This window comes from Macaca nemestrina, chromosome 15 (genome assembly GCF_043159975.1).
Source record: "Macaca nemestrina isolate mMacNem1 chromosome 15, mMacNem.hap1, whole genome shotgun sequence".
In the NCBI taxonomy this organism is placed as follows: Eukaryota; Metazoa; Chordata; class Mammalia; order Primates; family Cercopithecidae; genus Macaca; species Macaca nemestrina.
In genome coordinates, this window is record NC_092139.1 from 25,899,485 (window position 1) to 25,916,229 (window position 16,745).

Below are 16,745 nucleotides of genomic sequence, written 5' to 3' on the forward strand. Positions count from 1 at the left end.
TAGTATTTAACGAGAGGATGACACGCTCCGTAAAAAGATGCATTAGACCAAGCACTCTTCGATCGAGTTCAGGAGAGGTCTACAAAAGGAGGAAATAAAATCACACGTTTATTTTGACTAAGCTTTAAATGAAATTTAGCATTCCCTACCATTAGAATGTAAGCAAAACCCACAGTAGTGCTAGCAGTGCTTGTGACTTTGTTACCAACAGATACTATAGCTATTTTCATATCCTGTTATCTTATTGTTTAATGAATTAATGAAGTTTCTATCTAACACATTGAAAAATATTTTGGTAGTTATGCTTTAATATAATTGGCTTCCTTTATAATCCTATAATTTTATAACTATTTAAAAACATTATTCTAGACAGGCACGGGGGCTCACGCCTGTAATCTCAACACTTTGGGAGGCTGAGGCAGGCAGATCACCTGAGGTCAGGAGTTCGAGACCAGCCTGGCCAACATGGTGAAACCCTGCTCTACTAAAAATACAAAAATTAGCTGGGCATGATGGCGCACGCCTGTAATCCCAGCTACTTGGGAGGCTGAGGCAAGTGAATCACTTGAACCTGGGAGGCAGAGGGTGCAGTGAGCTGAGATTGTGCCATTGCACTCCAGCCTGGGGGATACAGCAAGACTCCATCTCAAAAAAATAAAAACATTATTCTGAGAAGGGGTCCATAGAGTCACCAGATTGGCACAAAAAATGGTTAAGAATCTCCATGGGAGATGAATAGGAAGAGCTGGGTGCAGGGAACAGGAGATTCAATCATGGTTACTGTGGCTCTGTGGGGGACACGAGGGCAGGGCCAGGGCAAGACTGCAGCTGCAGCTGAGGATCTGGGGTGTGTGACATATTTCCAAGGAGGTGGCACTTCAGAGGCCTGTCTGTGGGGTGCTGGGGGCACGCAGGTCTCTCATTGCTGCATTTGTTTCCTCTCTGAACCTCATTTGTGAGTTAAGAACAGCCCACATCTTGTTTATCTGGGCCCCTGGCAGCCAGTGTGGTGCCTGGCACAGAGCAGGCACCCTCCAGTGTTCTTGACTTTATTATTGTCCCACATAGAAATATATCTTTACGGTGAATGTTTATTGAATCAAATTGTCACAGCTGATGAAGACAAGGCCAGCTGCGGCCATCTGCGTGTGTGGGTGACACAAATGAGATCAATACCTCCCTTCTGCGCAGCACATTTTCCAGGGTCCTCTCACGTCCTGCTCTTGACAATCACACAGATAAGGATACGAATGAGGACCCATCCTATTCACCAAGCGCGGCGCACAAGGCGGGCCGATGAGTAGCTAATCTGTTCGCCTGTACTGATTTAAGAGACGCTCTCTGCAACTCTGTGCTGTGCTCACTTCATAGCGGGCTGCCCTCCCTTACCCTGGTATGCCATGCAGGTCTCGATGACATCCAGGGTGGGTTCATCCTCGCAGAGGTCATATGGCATGTTCCCATCCGAGTTGACAGCAAGCAAGTCGGCCCCACTGCAGAGAAAGAGGCAGGGTGAGGGCCAAGTAGGTGTGGCTAGGATTGGTCTAGCTGCCTCTGCCCTCTGGCCTCTCACCTGCAATCCTACTGTACAACCCGGCACTCAAAACCCTACCAAGGTGTACCCCAGCAAGATGATCCTTGGATCTGCTTGACACACAGTCCAAGAGCACGACGGCTGCAGGATCCCAGGGCCCTAGGTGGGAAGAGACCAAAGTCCCAGGACAGCTATCCCAGGAGACCTCCCTAAGCCTTTCACTCTGTTGAACCAGCAGGCAGGGACTTAGGGACAGATATAAAAGTCCTCCTGGTGACAATAATAAAAATCGCATGAATGGCAGCAGCATCACTTACCAGGCACTTGCTTAGAGCCAAGCCTGATCTAAGCCCCTTTTGCAGGCATCCTTTTATTTAACCCTCATAATAGCTCAGGTTAATATTGTTGGCCCCATCTCATGCAAGGGGAAACAAAGACTCAGACATGACTGGGCACAGTGGCTCACGCCTGTAATCCCAGCACTTTGGGAGGCCGAGGGGGGTGGATCATCTGAGGTCAGGAGTTCGAGACCAGCCTAGCCAACATAGTGAAACCCTGTCTCTACTACAAACACAAAAATTAACGGGGTGTGGTGGTGGGAGCCTGTAATCCCAGCTATTCAGGAGGCTGAGACATAAGAATTGCTTGAACCCGGGAGGCGGAGGTTGCAGTGAGCCAAGATCACGCCACTGCACTCCAGCCTGGGCGATAGAGCAAGACTCGGTCTAAAAAACAACAACAACAAAAAGACTCAGACAGGTTCGGTCACTTGTCTAAGGTCACACAGCTTGGATACAGTAGAGTCCAGACTTAAACTTCTCATATTAGTTCTTTTTACTTCTCCATGTTCTATTTCATTTTTTGCCCATATGCAGAAACACCCTCAGTTACATTCCACCTCCTCCAAGTCCCTACTCAAAAGGCTGATAGGACAGAGGTAGAAGAATGGAGACTTGGGACTCCCTGGAAGAATTTGCCCTTTGGGCCAGTGGTTCCTGAGAATGGCCCTGGATGCCCTGTGGCAGAACTACCTGCGGACCACGGGAATAAAATGCAGCATTTTGGGTGGGCTTCACTCCAGCCCTCCTGAAAAAGTCCTTGGGTTAGGGCATGGGAATCTGTGTTTTAAACCCATGCCCCAGGTGATTGTAATACCGATCAGCTTTGGGACCCACTGACCCAGGCTGGCACCACTTTCCGTGTCCTCTTGGCACCATCACTGATCAGGCTGTGACTGCCTGAAGCTCCTAGCAGAATTAACCATACTCAGGTTCCCATCAGAGATGTAGGCATGGGCCACCATCCAGTCCTGTGGCCTAACAGCCCTCCACTGTGATTTCTCTGAGCTCTTGTACGCCCCAGAGCAAGTTCATCCAGCTCTCTGAGCTGGGGCAGCAGTACTGTCATCTCCATCCCCGCGGGAGCCAACGATGGGCTCCTGCTGCTCTGCCAAGACCAGTGCAAAAGGCTACCTGCCCTTGGCCACTCTCTCTGACTCCCTGCCCTCAGACGATCAGTCCCCTGGTCTGGCTCTATCTCAACTCTGGTACTTAAACCCCCTGGCTTTCTTCCTGGCTCCCCAGGACTTCTGCATCCCTGTGTGCCCAGTGCCTAACTCTGGGTAATACCAATTATTATTTAGGTTGGTGCAAAAGTAATTGTGGTTCTTGCTATTACTTTTAAGAATCACAATGATTTTGTTGTTGTTGTTGTTGTTGTTGTTGTTGAGACAAGGTCTTGCTCCATCACCCAGGCTGGTATGTAGTGGCTCGAACTCAGCTCACTGCAACCTCTGCCTCTCAGGTTCAAGCAATTCTCCTGCCTAAGCCTCCTGAGTAGCTGGGATTACAGGCATGCACCACCACGCCCAGCTAATTTTTTAATTTTTAGGAGACACAGGGCTTCACTATGTTGGCCAGGCTGGTCTCGAACTCCTGGCCTCAAGTGGTCTGTCCACCTCGGCCTCCCAAAGTGCTGGGATTATAGGTGTCAACCACCACGCCCAGCTCTTCAGTGATTTTTTTTTTGCAGACTAGAATAGCTTATTCTAAAATTCATAGGGAATCTCAAGGAACCTGAATAGCCAACATAACCCTGAAAAAGAAGAATGAAGCTGGCGGACTCACATTTCCTGGTTTCAAAACAAACTCCAAAACTCTAGCATCAAAACAGTGTGGGACTGGCATAAAGACAAATATACAGATCAATAAAATAGAATAGAGTCCAGAAACAAACCCTCACATATACAGTTAAATGATTTCAGACAGGGTACCAAGGCCATTCAATGGAGAAAAGACCAATCATCTTTCCAACAGATGGCGTAGGAAAATTGGATATCCATATGCAAAAGAATGAAGTAGGTCCTTACCCAATATCATATATAAGATTTAAATCAAACTGGATCCATGACCTAAATGAAAGACTTAAAACTGTAAAACTCTTAGGAGAAAACATAGAACAAAAGCTCCACGACAGTGGATTTGGCAGTGATTTCTTGGATATGACATCAAAGGCACAGGCAACAAAAGGAAAAGTAGATAAATTGGACGTTGTGAAAATTTAAAAATTTTGTGCAGCAAAAGCCACAACCAACAGAGTTAAAAAGACAACCCATAGAATGGGAGAAAACATTACATCTATCTGATAAGGGATTCATCTCCAGAATACATAGAGAAATCCTAAAATTCAATGACAAAAACCCAACCCAATTCAAACATGGACAAAGGACTTGAATAGACATTTCTCCAAAGAAGATATACAGATGGACAATGGGCACATGAAAAGATGCTCAACATCACTCATCAATAGAAAAATACAAATCAAAACCACAGTGAGAGACCACCTCACACCTACTAGTATGGCTAATAACAAAAAAGAACAAGCAGAAAATAATAAGTGTTGGCAAGGATATGGATAAACTAGAACTCTTGTGTACTGTTGGTGGGAATGTAAAATGTTGTGGAAAACAGTATAGCAGCTCCTTAAAAAATTTAAAATAGCATTACCATACGATCCAGAAATTCCACTTCTGGGTGTATAACCAAAGGAACTGGAATCAGGGTTTCAAGAGATATTTGTACACCCATGTTCATCACAGCATGATTCACAATAACTAAAACATGGAGGCAACCCAGGTGTCCATCAACAAACAGATGCATAAGTGAAACATGGTATAGACATACAACGGAGTACATTCAGCCTTAAAAAGGAAGGAAACTCGGACACATACTACAACATAGATGAACCTTGAGGACATTATGCTAAGTGAAATATGCCAGTCAAAAAAAGACAAATACTATATGAATCCACTTCTTGTTTTTTTGAGATGGAGTCTCACTCCATCGCCCAGGCTGGGTTGCAGTGGTACAATCTCGGCTCACTGCAACCTCAGTCTCCTGGATTCAAGCGATTCTCCTGCCTCAGCCTCCCGAGTAGCTGGGATTACAGACGTGAGCCACTATGCCCAGCTGAATCCACTATTTATTTATTTATTTATTTATTTTTTGAGGTGGAGTCTTGCTCTTGTTGCCCAAGCTGGAGTGCAATGGCGTGATCTCAGCTCATTGCAACCTCCATCTCCTGGGTTCAAGTGATTCTCCTGCCTGGGCCTGCCAAGTAGCTGGGATTACAGGCATGCGCCACCATACCCAGCTAATTTTGTATTTTTAGCAGAGATGGGACTTCACCATGTTGGTCAGGCTGGTCTCGAACTCCTGACCTCAGGTGATCCGCCTGCCTCCCAAAATGCTGAAATGACAAGCGTGAACCACCGCGTCCGGCCTTTCCGAATCCACTTCCATAAAGTGCTTACGGTAGTCAAATTCATAGAGACAGAAAGTAGAATGGTGGTTGCCAGGAACCAGGGGTGGGCAGGGAATGGGAATTACTGTTTAATAGGTACAGAGTTTCAGTTTTGCAAGATGAAAGTCGTTCTGAAGATGGAGGGGGTGATGGCTGCACAACAGTATGAATGTACTTAACACCACTAACCTGCACACTTAAAATGGGTAAGGCGGTATTTTATGTTATATGTGTTTTATCACTAAAAAAAAATGGGGAGAAAGAGAGCATGAAAGGAGAAGAGAGAAAACAAAAAGAGACTGGAAAATACAGAGCGAGACCAAGAGTGAAGGACAGACAGAGACAGAAGAAGAAAATAACAGGCACACAGAGATGGGGAGAGTAAGGGGGAACTGAGGGGAGGAGAGGGCAAGAGGTAGAAGCAGAGAGAGAGAGAGATGAAGAGAGGATGCGAGGAGAAAGAAAGTGACAAGCACTAAGAGATACTGAGAAAGAGTGACAGAGAGAGAGAAAAAAAGAGGAGAGGAAGAAAGAAAAGCAAAAAAGGAGGGAAGGAGGAAGGGAAGAAAGAAGGAAGGAAGGGAGGGAGGCAGGTAGGGAAAAGAAAGGAAGGGAGAGATGGAGGGACAAAAGGAGAGGAGGAAGTGGGGGAAGAAAGAAGAAAGGGAGGAAGGGAGGGAAGAAAGAAGAAAGGGAGGAAGGGAGGGAGGAAAGAAGAAAGGAAGGGAGGGAGGAAGAAAGAAGGAAAGGAGGGAGGAAGGGAAGAAAGAAGGAAGGGAGGGAAGAAAGAAGAAAGGGAGGAAGGGAGGGAAGAAGGAAGGGAGGAAGGGAGAGAAGAAAAAAGGAAGAGAGGGAAGAAAGAAGGAAGGGAGGAAGTGAGGGAAGAAAAAGGAAAGGGAGGGGGGGAAGGAAAAAAGAAGGGAGGAAGGGAGAGAGGGAAGAAAGAAGAAATGGAGGGAGGGAAGAAAGAAGGAAGGGAGGAAGGGAGGGAAGAAGGAAGAAAGGAGGGAGGGAGGGAAGAAAGAAGGAAGGGAGGAAGTGAGGGGAGAAGGAAGGAAGTTGGAAAAAGACACGAGGTGGAGGGAGGCTGCTCTGGGGCAGGGAGGGGCACGTACTACTGAACGAGGATCTTCACCAGGTTGATGTGGCCGCAGGTGGCTGCAGCATGGAGGGGTGTCCACAGCTCGTTATCCTTGGCGTTCACGTTGGCACCATGGGAGAGGAGCAGCTTGACAATTTCCTCAAAGTTGTCGATGCAGCACTGGGAGGGACACACAGGCAGAGTCAGCTCCAGGCAGGACCCTGGGCCCTGGTCAGGACATGCCAGGTTCCCCCTGGAGGCCATGAGGAAGACTGTGGAAGGCCTAAGTTTGAATCCAGCTCCATGATGTTCACACTGTAAGCATTGCCCTTGACCTTGAGCAAGCCACTTAACCTCTCTGGGCCTTAGTCTCCTTGTGAGCAAAAATGAAGTAAATAATATATAAGATAAAAATATACAGGTAAAAAACACTCTGTCAGCTATAACGTGCTTTGCAAGTATCACTGAAATGGGACAAAATTTTGAATCAGATTTTAAAACTTTTTTTTAATCCCAGAAGGCTTTCTCCAAACAAAATTGTATGGAGAACTCTCACTTAGATGACCAGTAAATCCAAGCAGGATTGCTTGGGTTGAGGCAGGGGTGTGTGTGTGTTGCGGGGTGGCGGGGGGGAGGTGTCCCCTTTCCCAGCAGTGGCCTCCAAAGTGGTTTCAAGATCACAGCTTGAAACCTCTGACTTAGGAACCTCTGACCCAGTAGCTCAGATCTCGGGGAAGCCTTCAAGTAACCAAGACTCCCCTCAAAAGAATCCAGCTCCACGTGAGCGTTCCACGGGGTCCTGATAGCCCCTGCGAGGAGACAGCCATGTTTGTGCTCCTGCCTGTATGCTGCAGGATTGCGCACCGGGCAGTCCGGGTAAGAGGGAAGGGCCGGCCGGGCGCGGTGCCTCACGCCTGTAATCCCAGCACTTTGGGAGGCCGAGACGGGTGGATCACGAGGTCAGGAGATCGAGACCATCCTGGCTAACACGGTGAAACCCCGTCTCTACTAAAAATACATTTAAAAAAATGAGCCGGGCGCAGTGGCGGGCGCCTGTAGTCCCAGCTACACGGGAGGCTGAGGCAGGAGAATGGTGTGAACCTGGGAGGCGGAGCTTGCAGTGAGTGGAGATCGCGCCACTGCACTCCAGCCTGGGCGACAGAGCAAGACTCCGTCTCAAAAAAAAAAAGGGGGGGGGGGGGAAGGGCCAGCAGCCTGCAGCCTCCTAGAGAGAACACAGGCTCCAACACAGGTAGCCCCCAGACTCCAGGGATAGGGAGGAAAAGATCCCAGGGAGACAGAGGGGTGTCAAGCTAGGCGCCAGGGTGGGAGAGGCCGGGAGAGAGGAGAAAGACAGGGAGCCACTTTACAGACTGCAGGAGGAAACTCTTCCCTAGAGGTGACTTCTGCGGAAGCCAGCAGGGGACACAGCAGGGCTCAAAGGCTCAGCCCTGCCCATCCAGATAAGGGCTTGGGACTTGGTCCTCAGTGCAATGGGAGACACTGAGTTACGCTAAGAAGGGGAGCAGGATCAGACTTGCTTTTAAAAACAACAGCTCCTCTGATTGCACGTGGAGAACAGATTGTGTGTGTGCGCGTGCACGCCCACACACATGTGTGCACGTTGGGAGGGGACAGCGAGGAGCTGTGTTGAAGTCACCCGGCTAAGAGATGATGGTGGCCTGGCCTCCAGAAACGACCACGGGGATAGAGAGAAGAGTCCAGATGCCAGCAGAAGGAGCAGGAGCAGCTGTAGAAGCCCACGGCACCAGGTGGGTGTGGGCGTTGGTGTAGGCGTGGGTTGGGGTGGCACCACAGCCCCACCCCTATCCCCAGGGAAGCCAGGGCTCAGCGCCAGGACATGTGGGAAAGGAGCAGCCGTTTGCACAGATGGCGCCAGAGACCCAGGTTCTTTCTGCGCCAGCCAGTCTTTGCGGGGCGGGGGGGGGGGGGGGGCGGGAGCGGGGGGACGGTGGCTAGGTCTGAGGACATCTCTCCGGACAGGAAGGGAAAGACTCTAGCGGCTGGGTGCTGCCTCAGGTGGGCGGGAGAACCACGCAGCAGCACGGCGCGGCCGGCAGAGGGCGCCAAAGGCAACGAAGCGAGGCTGTGGTGGAAGGTGAACATCTCCAGGCCTTCACTGGGAGATGCCACTGAGAAGCCCCTGGGGTCAGGGGCAAGAGGGCCAGAAATCCAACCCCTGGAGACTGCAGGAAACATAGAGGGTGGAGTGGAAGCCTCAGGTTGAAGCAGGAGGGGACTGTGTGCCCAGAATGGCAGTGTCTTGTGAGACAATGTCCAGGGGCTGGACCAGTCTATACCTGGGAGACCCAGCCTGAGTAAGGGCTGCGTTGGGGGCTGGGTGCAGGGGCGCACATGGAGTAGGTGGTAGCTGGTGGAGTGGGCGGGCCGCCTCCTCTGCGGTGGCTGAGGTGGGAAATGGCACCTGGCAGTCAGTCGCCTCCTCCCACCTCCTCCCACCTCCTCCCTTCCCACCTTCAATCTATCACCAGGTATGAATCGCACATCTCCTAAATCGCTGTCCCCACCCTCTGCCCTGGATGAAGTTTCATCATCTCTCTCTACCTCCCTGTCACTCCCCTTCCTAACACCCTCGACCAGAGAGAACTTCTTCATTAATCTAATCATGTTGCTCTGCATTTACAAACCTCTGAGGGCTCCCTGTTGCCAAGAGAAGAAAATCCACACTCCTTTGCCAGGCATGAGCAGTTCTTCTTAATGTGCCCCCATCTCCTTTGTTGCACTGGAGCAACAGTGACAATAGCAGTGATAACAATAACAACAGCCCCAGCAACAACAGTAATAACATGTCACATCACATTGTCAATAACAATGTCAAATACTTTTTGAGGGCTTACAAGAGTCAAGCAGCTTGCTAAGCTTTGGCCATGCATTGCCTCATTTAATCTTCAAAAAAAAGGAGGATTGCTCTTTTAACAGATGGGGAAATGGCCCCTTTTATAGATGGGGAAACTGGCTCAAGGAGACCTGGTGGCACAATGTCACACGGAGTAAGAAATGAATTGAAATCCAAGCAGTCTAACTCCAAAGGCCCTGTTCTTAACCTTCTCAGTCTCACCACCTGCACCTCTCCCTGAGGCTTCCTGCACTCTAATTGTGCCACACGGAACCCTCTAGACTCCAAACTTGAAATGCTGAGCCCCTTTCTCAAGGCTTTGCACATGCTGTTCCCTTGGCTTTGAATGTTCTGCCTTACCCTTTTCTAGCTAGCAAACTCCTACTCATCCTTCAAGACCCAACTCAGATATCCCTTCCTCTTAGAAGCCTTTCTCAGTTCCCCTTTGGGTCAAGTCTTCGGTTCCCAGCTTTAAGCTGCCTCTGTGCAAGGGCTGACCACACTGCATTACCGCTATTATGATTTATGTGCCTGTGGCCACAGCACACTCTGAATTCTGAGAGCAGGGACTCTGCCTAACTTACTTCTGGGGCCCTGTCCCCAGAAGATACCTGGCATGGAGTAGGTACACAATAGGTACTTGTTGAAAAAATAAATGGAAGCCCACAGGCTGATGAGGGTGGATGTCTCCCTGAAAGGGATCTCAACATGGGGCCCAAGGCAAAGGTGGTGGTTGGGGTGGGGTGTAGGTTTCAGCTGGTCAGCCATGAGCTTCATGCAGCTAAACTCGGAGCCTGGTGAGTTCCCGCCTCCCTGACCATGCATCCCCAGGGGCCTAGGAACCCACAGGAGAAACTGGTCCTGAGAAAGCAATGTGACCAACAAGGAAGAAGCACTATGTGAGGTGGCGGGAACCCCAAGCTAAAAAAAGGGCACCACTCGAGAGTTCATTGCATAGGGATGGCAACTCAAGGGGAGACCTGGGGCTCAGAGAATTGCAGCTGTGGTGTCCACAGAGCAGTTAAGACTACCTTGTTTCAAATCCTGGCTTCAACACTCAATCACTGTTTGGCCTTCGACAAGATTTCACCTCCCCAAGCTGCATGGTATAATACGACAGCCACTGTTTCTTTAAATCCAGTAAAATTAAATAAAATTCAAAATCCATTTCCTCAGTCACATCAGCCACATTTCGAGTGCTGGAGATCTGCATGTGGCTGGTGGCTATTGTACTGTGCACTGCAGAAACACAGAACATTTCCATCATTGTAGAAAGTTCTATTGAATAGGCTGCCTCAGTTTCCTCAGTCATAAAATAGGGATGATAATTCTTTTTTTTTTTTTTTTTTGAGACAGCGTCTCACTCTGTCACCCAGGCTAGAAGGCAGTGGCATGATCTTGGCTCACTACAACCTCTGCTTCCCAGGTTCAAGCAAATCTCTATACCTCAGCCTCCCTAGTAGCTGGGATTACAAACACCCGCCACCACACCTGGCTAATTTTTGTATTTTTAGTAAAGACAGGGTTTTGCCATGTTGGCCAGGCTGGTCTTGAACTCCTGACCTCAGGTGATCTGCCTGCCTTGGCCTCCCAAAGTGCCGGGATTACAGGCATGAGCCACCATGCCCGGCCTGGGGATGATATTTCTGAGGTTTGTTGTAAGGATCAAAATGAAATAATTTGCAGATAAGTGGTCACATGATACATTTTAATAATAATAACTTTTAATAAATAATAATAGATAATATTTATCCAGTATTGAGCACTGCTTAAAGGAGTTTTACGTGTGTTCATTTAATCCTCACAACCACCCAATGAGATGGGTACTTGTTATCCCTCTTTTAGAGATGAGGAAACTGAGGCACAGAGAGCTTCAGTAACTTCCCCACAGTCACACAGCTAGTGGGTGACAGTTCTGGGCCACAAGTCTGACTCTCAGTCCTGACGTCCTCACCTTTCTGGCACGCAGTAGGAAGTAGCCTACACATTTGGTCCTCATGCCCATGGCTGGTGGGTGCTACCCAGCCTTGGAAATTGGCATTTGGGTCTCCACTTCAGGGCAAGCTACAGCAGCCACCTGCTCTCCGCTCCCTGGTGGAGTCCCAGGCCCTCTAGAGTTCATGGAGCTGGGAGTCTGGGAGTTTCCAAGGGCAGATGGAGACAGGGTACTGAGGCAGCTGCCTGAGAGTGGATGCCTGAGGCCCTGTGAGAGAGAAGTCAAGAGGACACACAGGGACCTGCCCCTGGGGCCTGTGGGCAGGGCGTGGCCAGTCTCTGTCCATCCCACCCCGGCCCTTGCATGGAGGTGGAGAGGCCCTCACCAGCCTAGGGTTCTAGCTGCCTGGCCTCTCACTCAAGTCCATCTACTTAGAAACTCGGGCACAGGGAGGCTTTGATGTGTTCATGCATTAATTCAGCATGCACATATTGAGTACCTGCTGTATGCCAGCATGGGGAAAGATGCTAGGACACACCCATAAGCAAGTGGCATGGGCTGTGCCCTCGGGCAGCTCAGCGTCTGAGTAGGGGAGAAGTCAGCATCAAATGATGACATCAATGGCTACAATGACTAATTACAAAGGAAGAGGGCCTTCCGAAGACAAAGGGTATGTCCGTCACAGCACAGCTCTGAAGCTCTTGCTGTGGAGGGCAGCTAATGGGTGAAAGCACCAAGTGCTGTGGGAAGTGTGGTGGGGAGGAGCGCAGTGGGTCCAAGGACCTGAGAAGTTGGGTGGCTGGGGCCCCGAGAGCCAGGAGGCTTGGAAGATCGGGTGCGAGCCCCGCCTCGTGGGGCCTTGTGCACTGTGGCAGAGTTTGTTTTTATCCCCTCCATTATAGGAAGACATCAGAGAACTTTGAGTAACACGAAGAGAGTTTTGGCTTCAGCATCCCCATGGCTGCTGTGTGGAGACAGAATTATGGCAGAGCCAGACTGAATGCTGGGGACCAGTTACGAGGCTGTAGCAGCATCCATGTGAAAGGTGACAGCCGGAGCAGCCGTCCCCAGCAAGGAGGACTGGACCCATCCCTCTGCCTTGGAAAGGACATGTCATGATAGCACATGGCTCAAGGCCATAAATCAAGATCATGTGACCTTGGGCAGGTCACATAAGTCCCACCAACTGCCTCTGTCACCAGGGTGGATGGGATGTCCTGATTAAGTGTGAATGTGCTTCGTACACTGTCAAGCTCCAAACACACTTGCTTTCATGGGCAGGAGGGGTGCAGTGAACAAAGGCTCCCTGTCAACAGAGCCTGCATGTGCAGGCGCGTCTGCACGCACACAGGGCTCTGTAGGATGGCAGTAACAGACACGCGTGTCTCCAAAGTAGACAAGAGCCTTTCAGATGGGCCAGCTGCAGCTCCTCCTCCCTCCCTCATTCCCTCCTCCCTGAGAGTTCTGAGCAGGAAAGTGCCAAGAAACAGGGTACCTGTCCAGGTGAGGAGCAGGGAGCCCGGGAGCCCCAACGAGCCCAGCCTTACCTGGTGTAGGGCTGTGAGTCCGTCCTCATTGCACAAATCAGGGCTGACCTTATTCTTCAGGAAGTAGCGTACTGCAATAGGAGGGTACAGGAGTGAGCTTCCCGTTGCACACTGGGTGTGCAGGCATGCAGGGGCCTGGGTAAGACCCACTCTCCCCAGGCCCATGAGGAATGTAGTAACACCTCCCCATTTTACAGATGAGACAACTGAGGCCCAGAATTTCCAAGAGGTGGATGCCACTGCCTGTCTTATTATGGATAACAATAACAAGAACTAACAATTATTCGGCACTTCCTGTATGCCAGGCACTGAGCTAAGCAATTTACATTTGTTGTCCAGAGGGTGCACATTCTAGTCATTGAAAGCATACACTCTGGAGGTTCAAATTTGGGCACCATTCTCATTGGCTGTGCAACCTCGGTCAAGACACTACCTTCTCTGTGCCTCAGTTTTCTCATCTGCAAAATGGGGATGATGTTCATCCTCCTCACGGTGACAGTGTGAGTGGTCATCGAGGTGAGCCATGCCGGGGACTCAGCACAGTGGCCTGCATGTGGTTTGGGAGTGAACTCCTGCTCTGGCAGCTGTGGTGATTTTTATTAAAACTGTGGGTACCCACAGCAGGTAATGGCTCACCTATGGGTGTCAAATGCCCCTTCTTTGGCCCTACTGAGCCCTGGGGAAGGAGGGTAGCAGAGGTTTTAACCATCCCCAATCCCTAGAATTTTGTCTAGGGGTATGTGTGTGTGTGTGTGTGTGTGTGTGTGTGTTTTCAGGGATTCTGGGTGGACAGGGAGGCCACAGTGAACAGCACCGACAGCCTGGAATCCCTCTTGCTTAGGATAAGCCCCCTCCCCTTATCACTGTGACCCTCCTCCCTTCTCCTCTGCCCACCACCATTCAGACCCTAATTCTCCCCTGAACCCAAGTGCAAAGGGAGAGAAGAGAGGAGCTCACCCAGCAGCCCTGCAGGCCCCTTCCCCGGCTTGGCAACTGGGACCCCAGCTCTGGCTTTAGCAGGGTGATCTGAGGCCTTCCAGCTTTGCCTCTCCCCATGGATGAGGAGTCTAGGGGGCCAGTGGGATGAGTCCATTCGAGCCCCTGGCTCCCCTTCCAGGCCACACCTCTACTGTTCCTGTCCAAATGGCTCCGAGCCTGCTTGCAGGGCCTCAGTAGGATCTTCCCTGGATCCAGCTTCCCAAAGGTAGACTGTGCAGTTACTGGGCAAGCGGACCTCTAGGCCAGAGGGGTGAACAGAGTGTGGCCGTTTGTAGGGCAAGTGGACGAACTTGAATAAGCAAGCTGGCTTGTGTGTGTGGCCCACGTGCCATTGGGCTGATGAAGCCAGGCGTGGAGGCCCAGGCACTGCAGATAGGATACACAGGCTGGCCCTGAGCCCTCTGAGCCTCCTCCCACCCCCAGCCAAGTCTGGCTCCCTGTGAAACAGAAGCCAAAGTCCACACCCCCTAATCCCCACCGCAGACACTATCTCCACACTACGGTTCATGCCACAGGGCAGGGCTGAGGTAGCTTCCTCGTTGATTTCTGCTGTGGGGAAACAAATTAGAAGTGAGCCGGGCAGGGTGGAGAGAAGGCTATCCCTTCTGCAGGACAAAAAACCCGGTCAGCAACTCCAGGGGGTACAGGGGAAAAAGACGCTGGCAGGCAAGGGAGGAGTCCTTAAGGGCTCAGGAGCAGTGAATGGGGTGGGGGTACAGCCCCTCAGCTCCATCCTCATGAGGCCCAGTTCCCAAACCACAGTCCCAGTTGCACCCTAGGCCTCAGTGTGAACCAAGGCCCTGCATGAAGGGGAGGTTGAGGTCACCACCCAGCAAGAGGTGGCATCTCCAGTAGACCTGCCCAGTATGCATAGCCAGTATGGGTTAAGCATGACAGGACCTTGTCCAGTAAGGTCAGATCCTTTGGCACTGTCCTGACCAACATGGTGCCACTAGCTACATCTGGCTATTATGGCTGCTTAAATGAATTAACATTTCAAATTTAGTTTCTCAGGCATGCTGTGCTGTTTCAAGTGGTTGGTGGCTACCATATTGGAAAGTGTAGAAATAGAACATTTTCATCTTCCTGGAAAGTTATATTGGACAGTGCTGCTTTGGGGCATTATAAATGAAAATTAGCTCTATCACAAATTGTTAAAATCCTTCCATGGCTCCCCATTGCTCTGGGAATAAAGTCCAAAACTCTTCCTATGGCCTACAAGTTCTTGCATGATGTGAGCCCTGCCTGCAGACCTCCAGCTTGTACAATTGTAGGGGGCACCATCCACATCATGGTTTCTAAGACTGGCATCCTCTGGAGCTGTCCAGTACACAACTTGCTCAGCTGTGCACAATCATCCTACCTGCTAACCTCTCCACTCTCATTTCTTAAACTCCTAACACTTTCCATAAGAGTCTTTTGTCAGTTACAGAGTCACACCACTTCTTGTGGTCTCTGAGATTTTGCATAGTCTGTTCCCATTGCCTGGAAAACTCAATCATTCATCCATCCAACCACCATCATCCATGCATCTGCCTCTAACACTAACACACACACACACACACACACACACACCTCAGCCCCACGCCTCATCCTTTAGGTCTCAGCTCAAACTCCCCAGGCTCCTGTTATATATACCCATAGCTCCTATACATCTCATTTACAGCCTTGTCACAACTACAATTATATAACTAATTATGGGCTTTGAGTGTATCTGCTCATTGGACACTAAGCCCCACGAGGGCAGAACCATGACCTGGTACTTATGACTCTATCCCTAAAGCCTGGTACACAGTAAGTCCTCAAGAACTCCTCTAGGACCTTGACCCAATTGGCAGCCCTCTAGTTCAGTCCAAGGACAAAGCCTCCCCATCTCTGAGCAAAGCAGATCACCCTCAAGGACTGACTCCAGAAGACTCATGTCTGTAGCAGGCAGTTCTCTGCTCGCAGGCGCCTCCTACAGACCCGGTGCCTGGTGTTAGCCTCAGGACCATGTAGGAGATTATGGCAAAGCCACTGATGACCAAAGCCCAACCTGCCCATGGGTGAGTGGGGGTGCCCTGAGCCTGACAGATGGCCTTTGGGAGAGGAGCAGTGGCCACTATGTCCCTGACTAGGATGGGTTTCTGGATGGTTCTGCTCACATTAGCTAGGGGTCCAATTCCCATGGGATGGGTAGCAGAATAAGCTTCCTGTCCAGGAGATACTCTTTGAGGCAGAAAATAAGCATCAGCTGCCAAAAGCAGTGTTTGTGCACAGTAATTATTGGGGTGTCCTCCGTGCTGTGCAGGAATCCAAGCCATGTAATTACCCTGATGTTGGGCAGTTATTTTCAGCCCAAGAGGTGGGACAAATCATTCCCCTCTCTAGGAAGCCCTTAGTACTCATGAGCCAAGGCTGCCTCAGCAGTGCTACTTCCAATGTAGCTAGGAGCCCAAGGCCCGGCTCTGCACCTAGTCACAGGAGCAAAGTCCTCGCGGTCCAGTGCACAATCAGGCTCCCTGCCTCTAGAGTTCAGTAAGAAAATGATTATTATATTAATAATGTTTTCTGGCCAGGCACAGTGGCTCATGCCCATAATTCCAGCACTTTGGGAGGCCAAGGCATGTGGATCATTTGAGGTCAAGAGTTCAAGACCAGCCTGGCCAACATGGTGAAACCCTGTCTCTACTAAAAATACAAAAATTAGCCAGGCATGGTGGCTCATGCCTGTAATCCTAGCTACTCAAGAGGCTGAGGCAGGAGAATCACTTGAATTTAGGAGGCAGAGGTTGTAGTGAGCCGAGACTGCACCATTGCACTCCAGCCTGGGTTACGGAGCAAGACTCTGTCTCAAAAAATATATATAAATAAATAAAATAGTATTTTCTTACCAAGCCTTTCATTTGCATCTTGTTCAATTCAGAATCACTTTATTTTATGGGTTCACATCTATAATTATTCCTCTTATGCAGAAGAAGAGACAGAAG

General features: G+C 50.0%; 1 protein-coding gene across 3 annotated transcripts in view; it reads right to left on the bottom strand.

Moving 5' to 3' along the window:
• LOC105496339 (protein phosphatase 1 regulatory subunit 16B) overlaps positions 1 to 16,745 on the bottom strand; it is a 121,741-nt gene that overhangs the window by 22,064 nt on the left and 82,932 nt on the right. For 2 of the 3 annotated variants that reach the window (XM_011766686.2, XM_071079336.1), the window contains 3 exons: positions 12,778 to 12,848; positions 6,451 to 6,596; positions 1,390 to 1,493 (listed from right to left, as the gene is read on the bottom strand). In XM_011766686.2, coding sequence (XP_011764988.1) covers positions 1,390 to 1,493; positions 6,451 to 6,596; positions 12,778 to 12,848 — 321 coding nt within the window. Of the gene's footprint in view, positions 1 to 1,389; positions 1,494 to 6,450; positions 6,597 to 12,777; positions 12,849 to 13,734; positions 14,213 to 16,745 lie in introns of those variants that run through there. The other variant, XM_011766685.3, reaches the window with a different exon arrangement.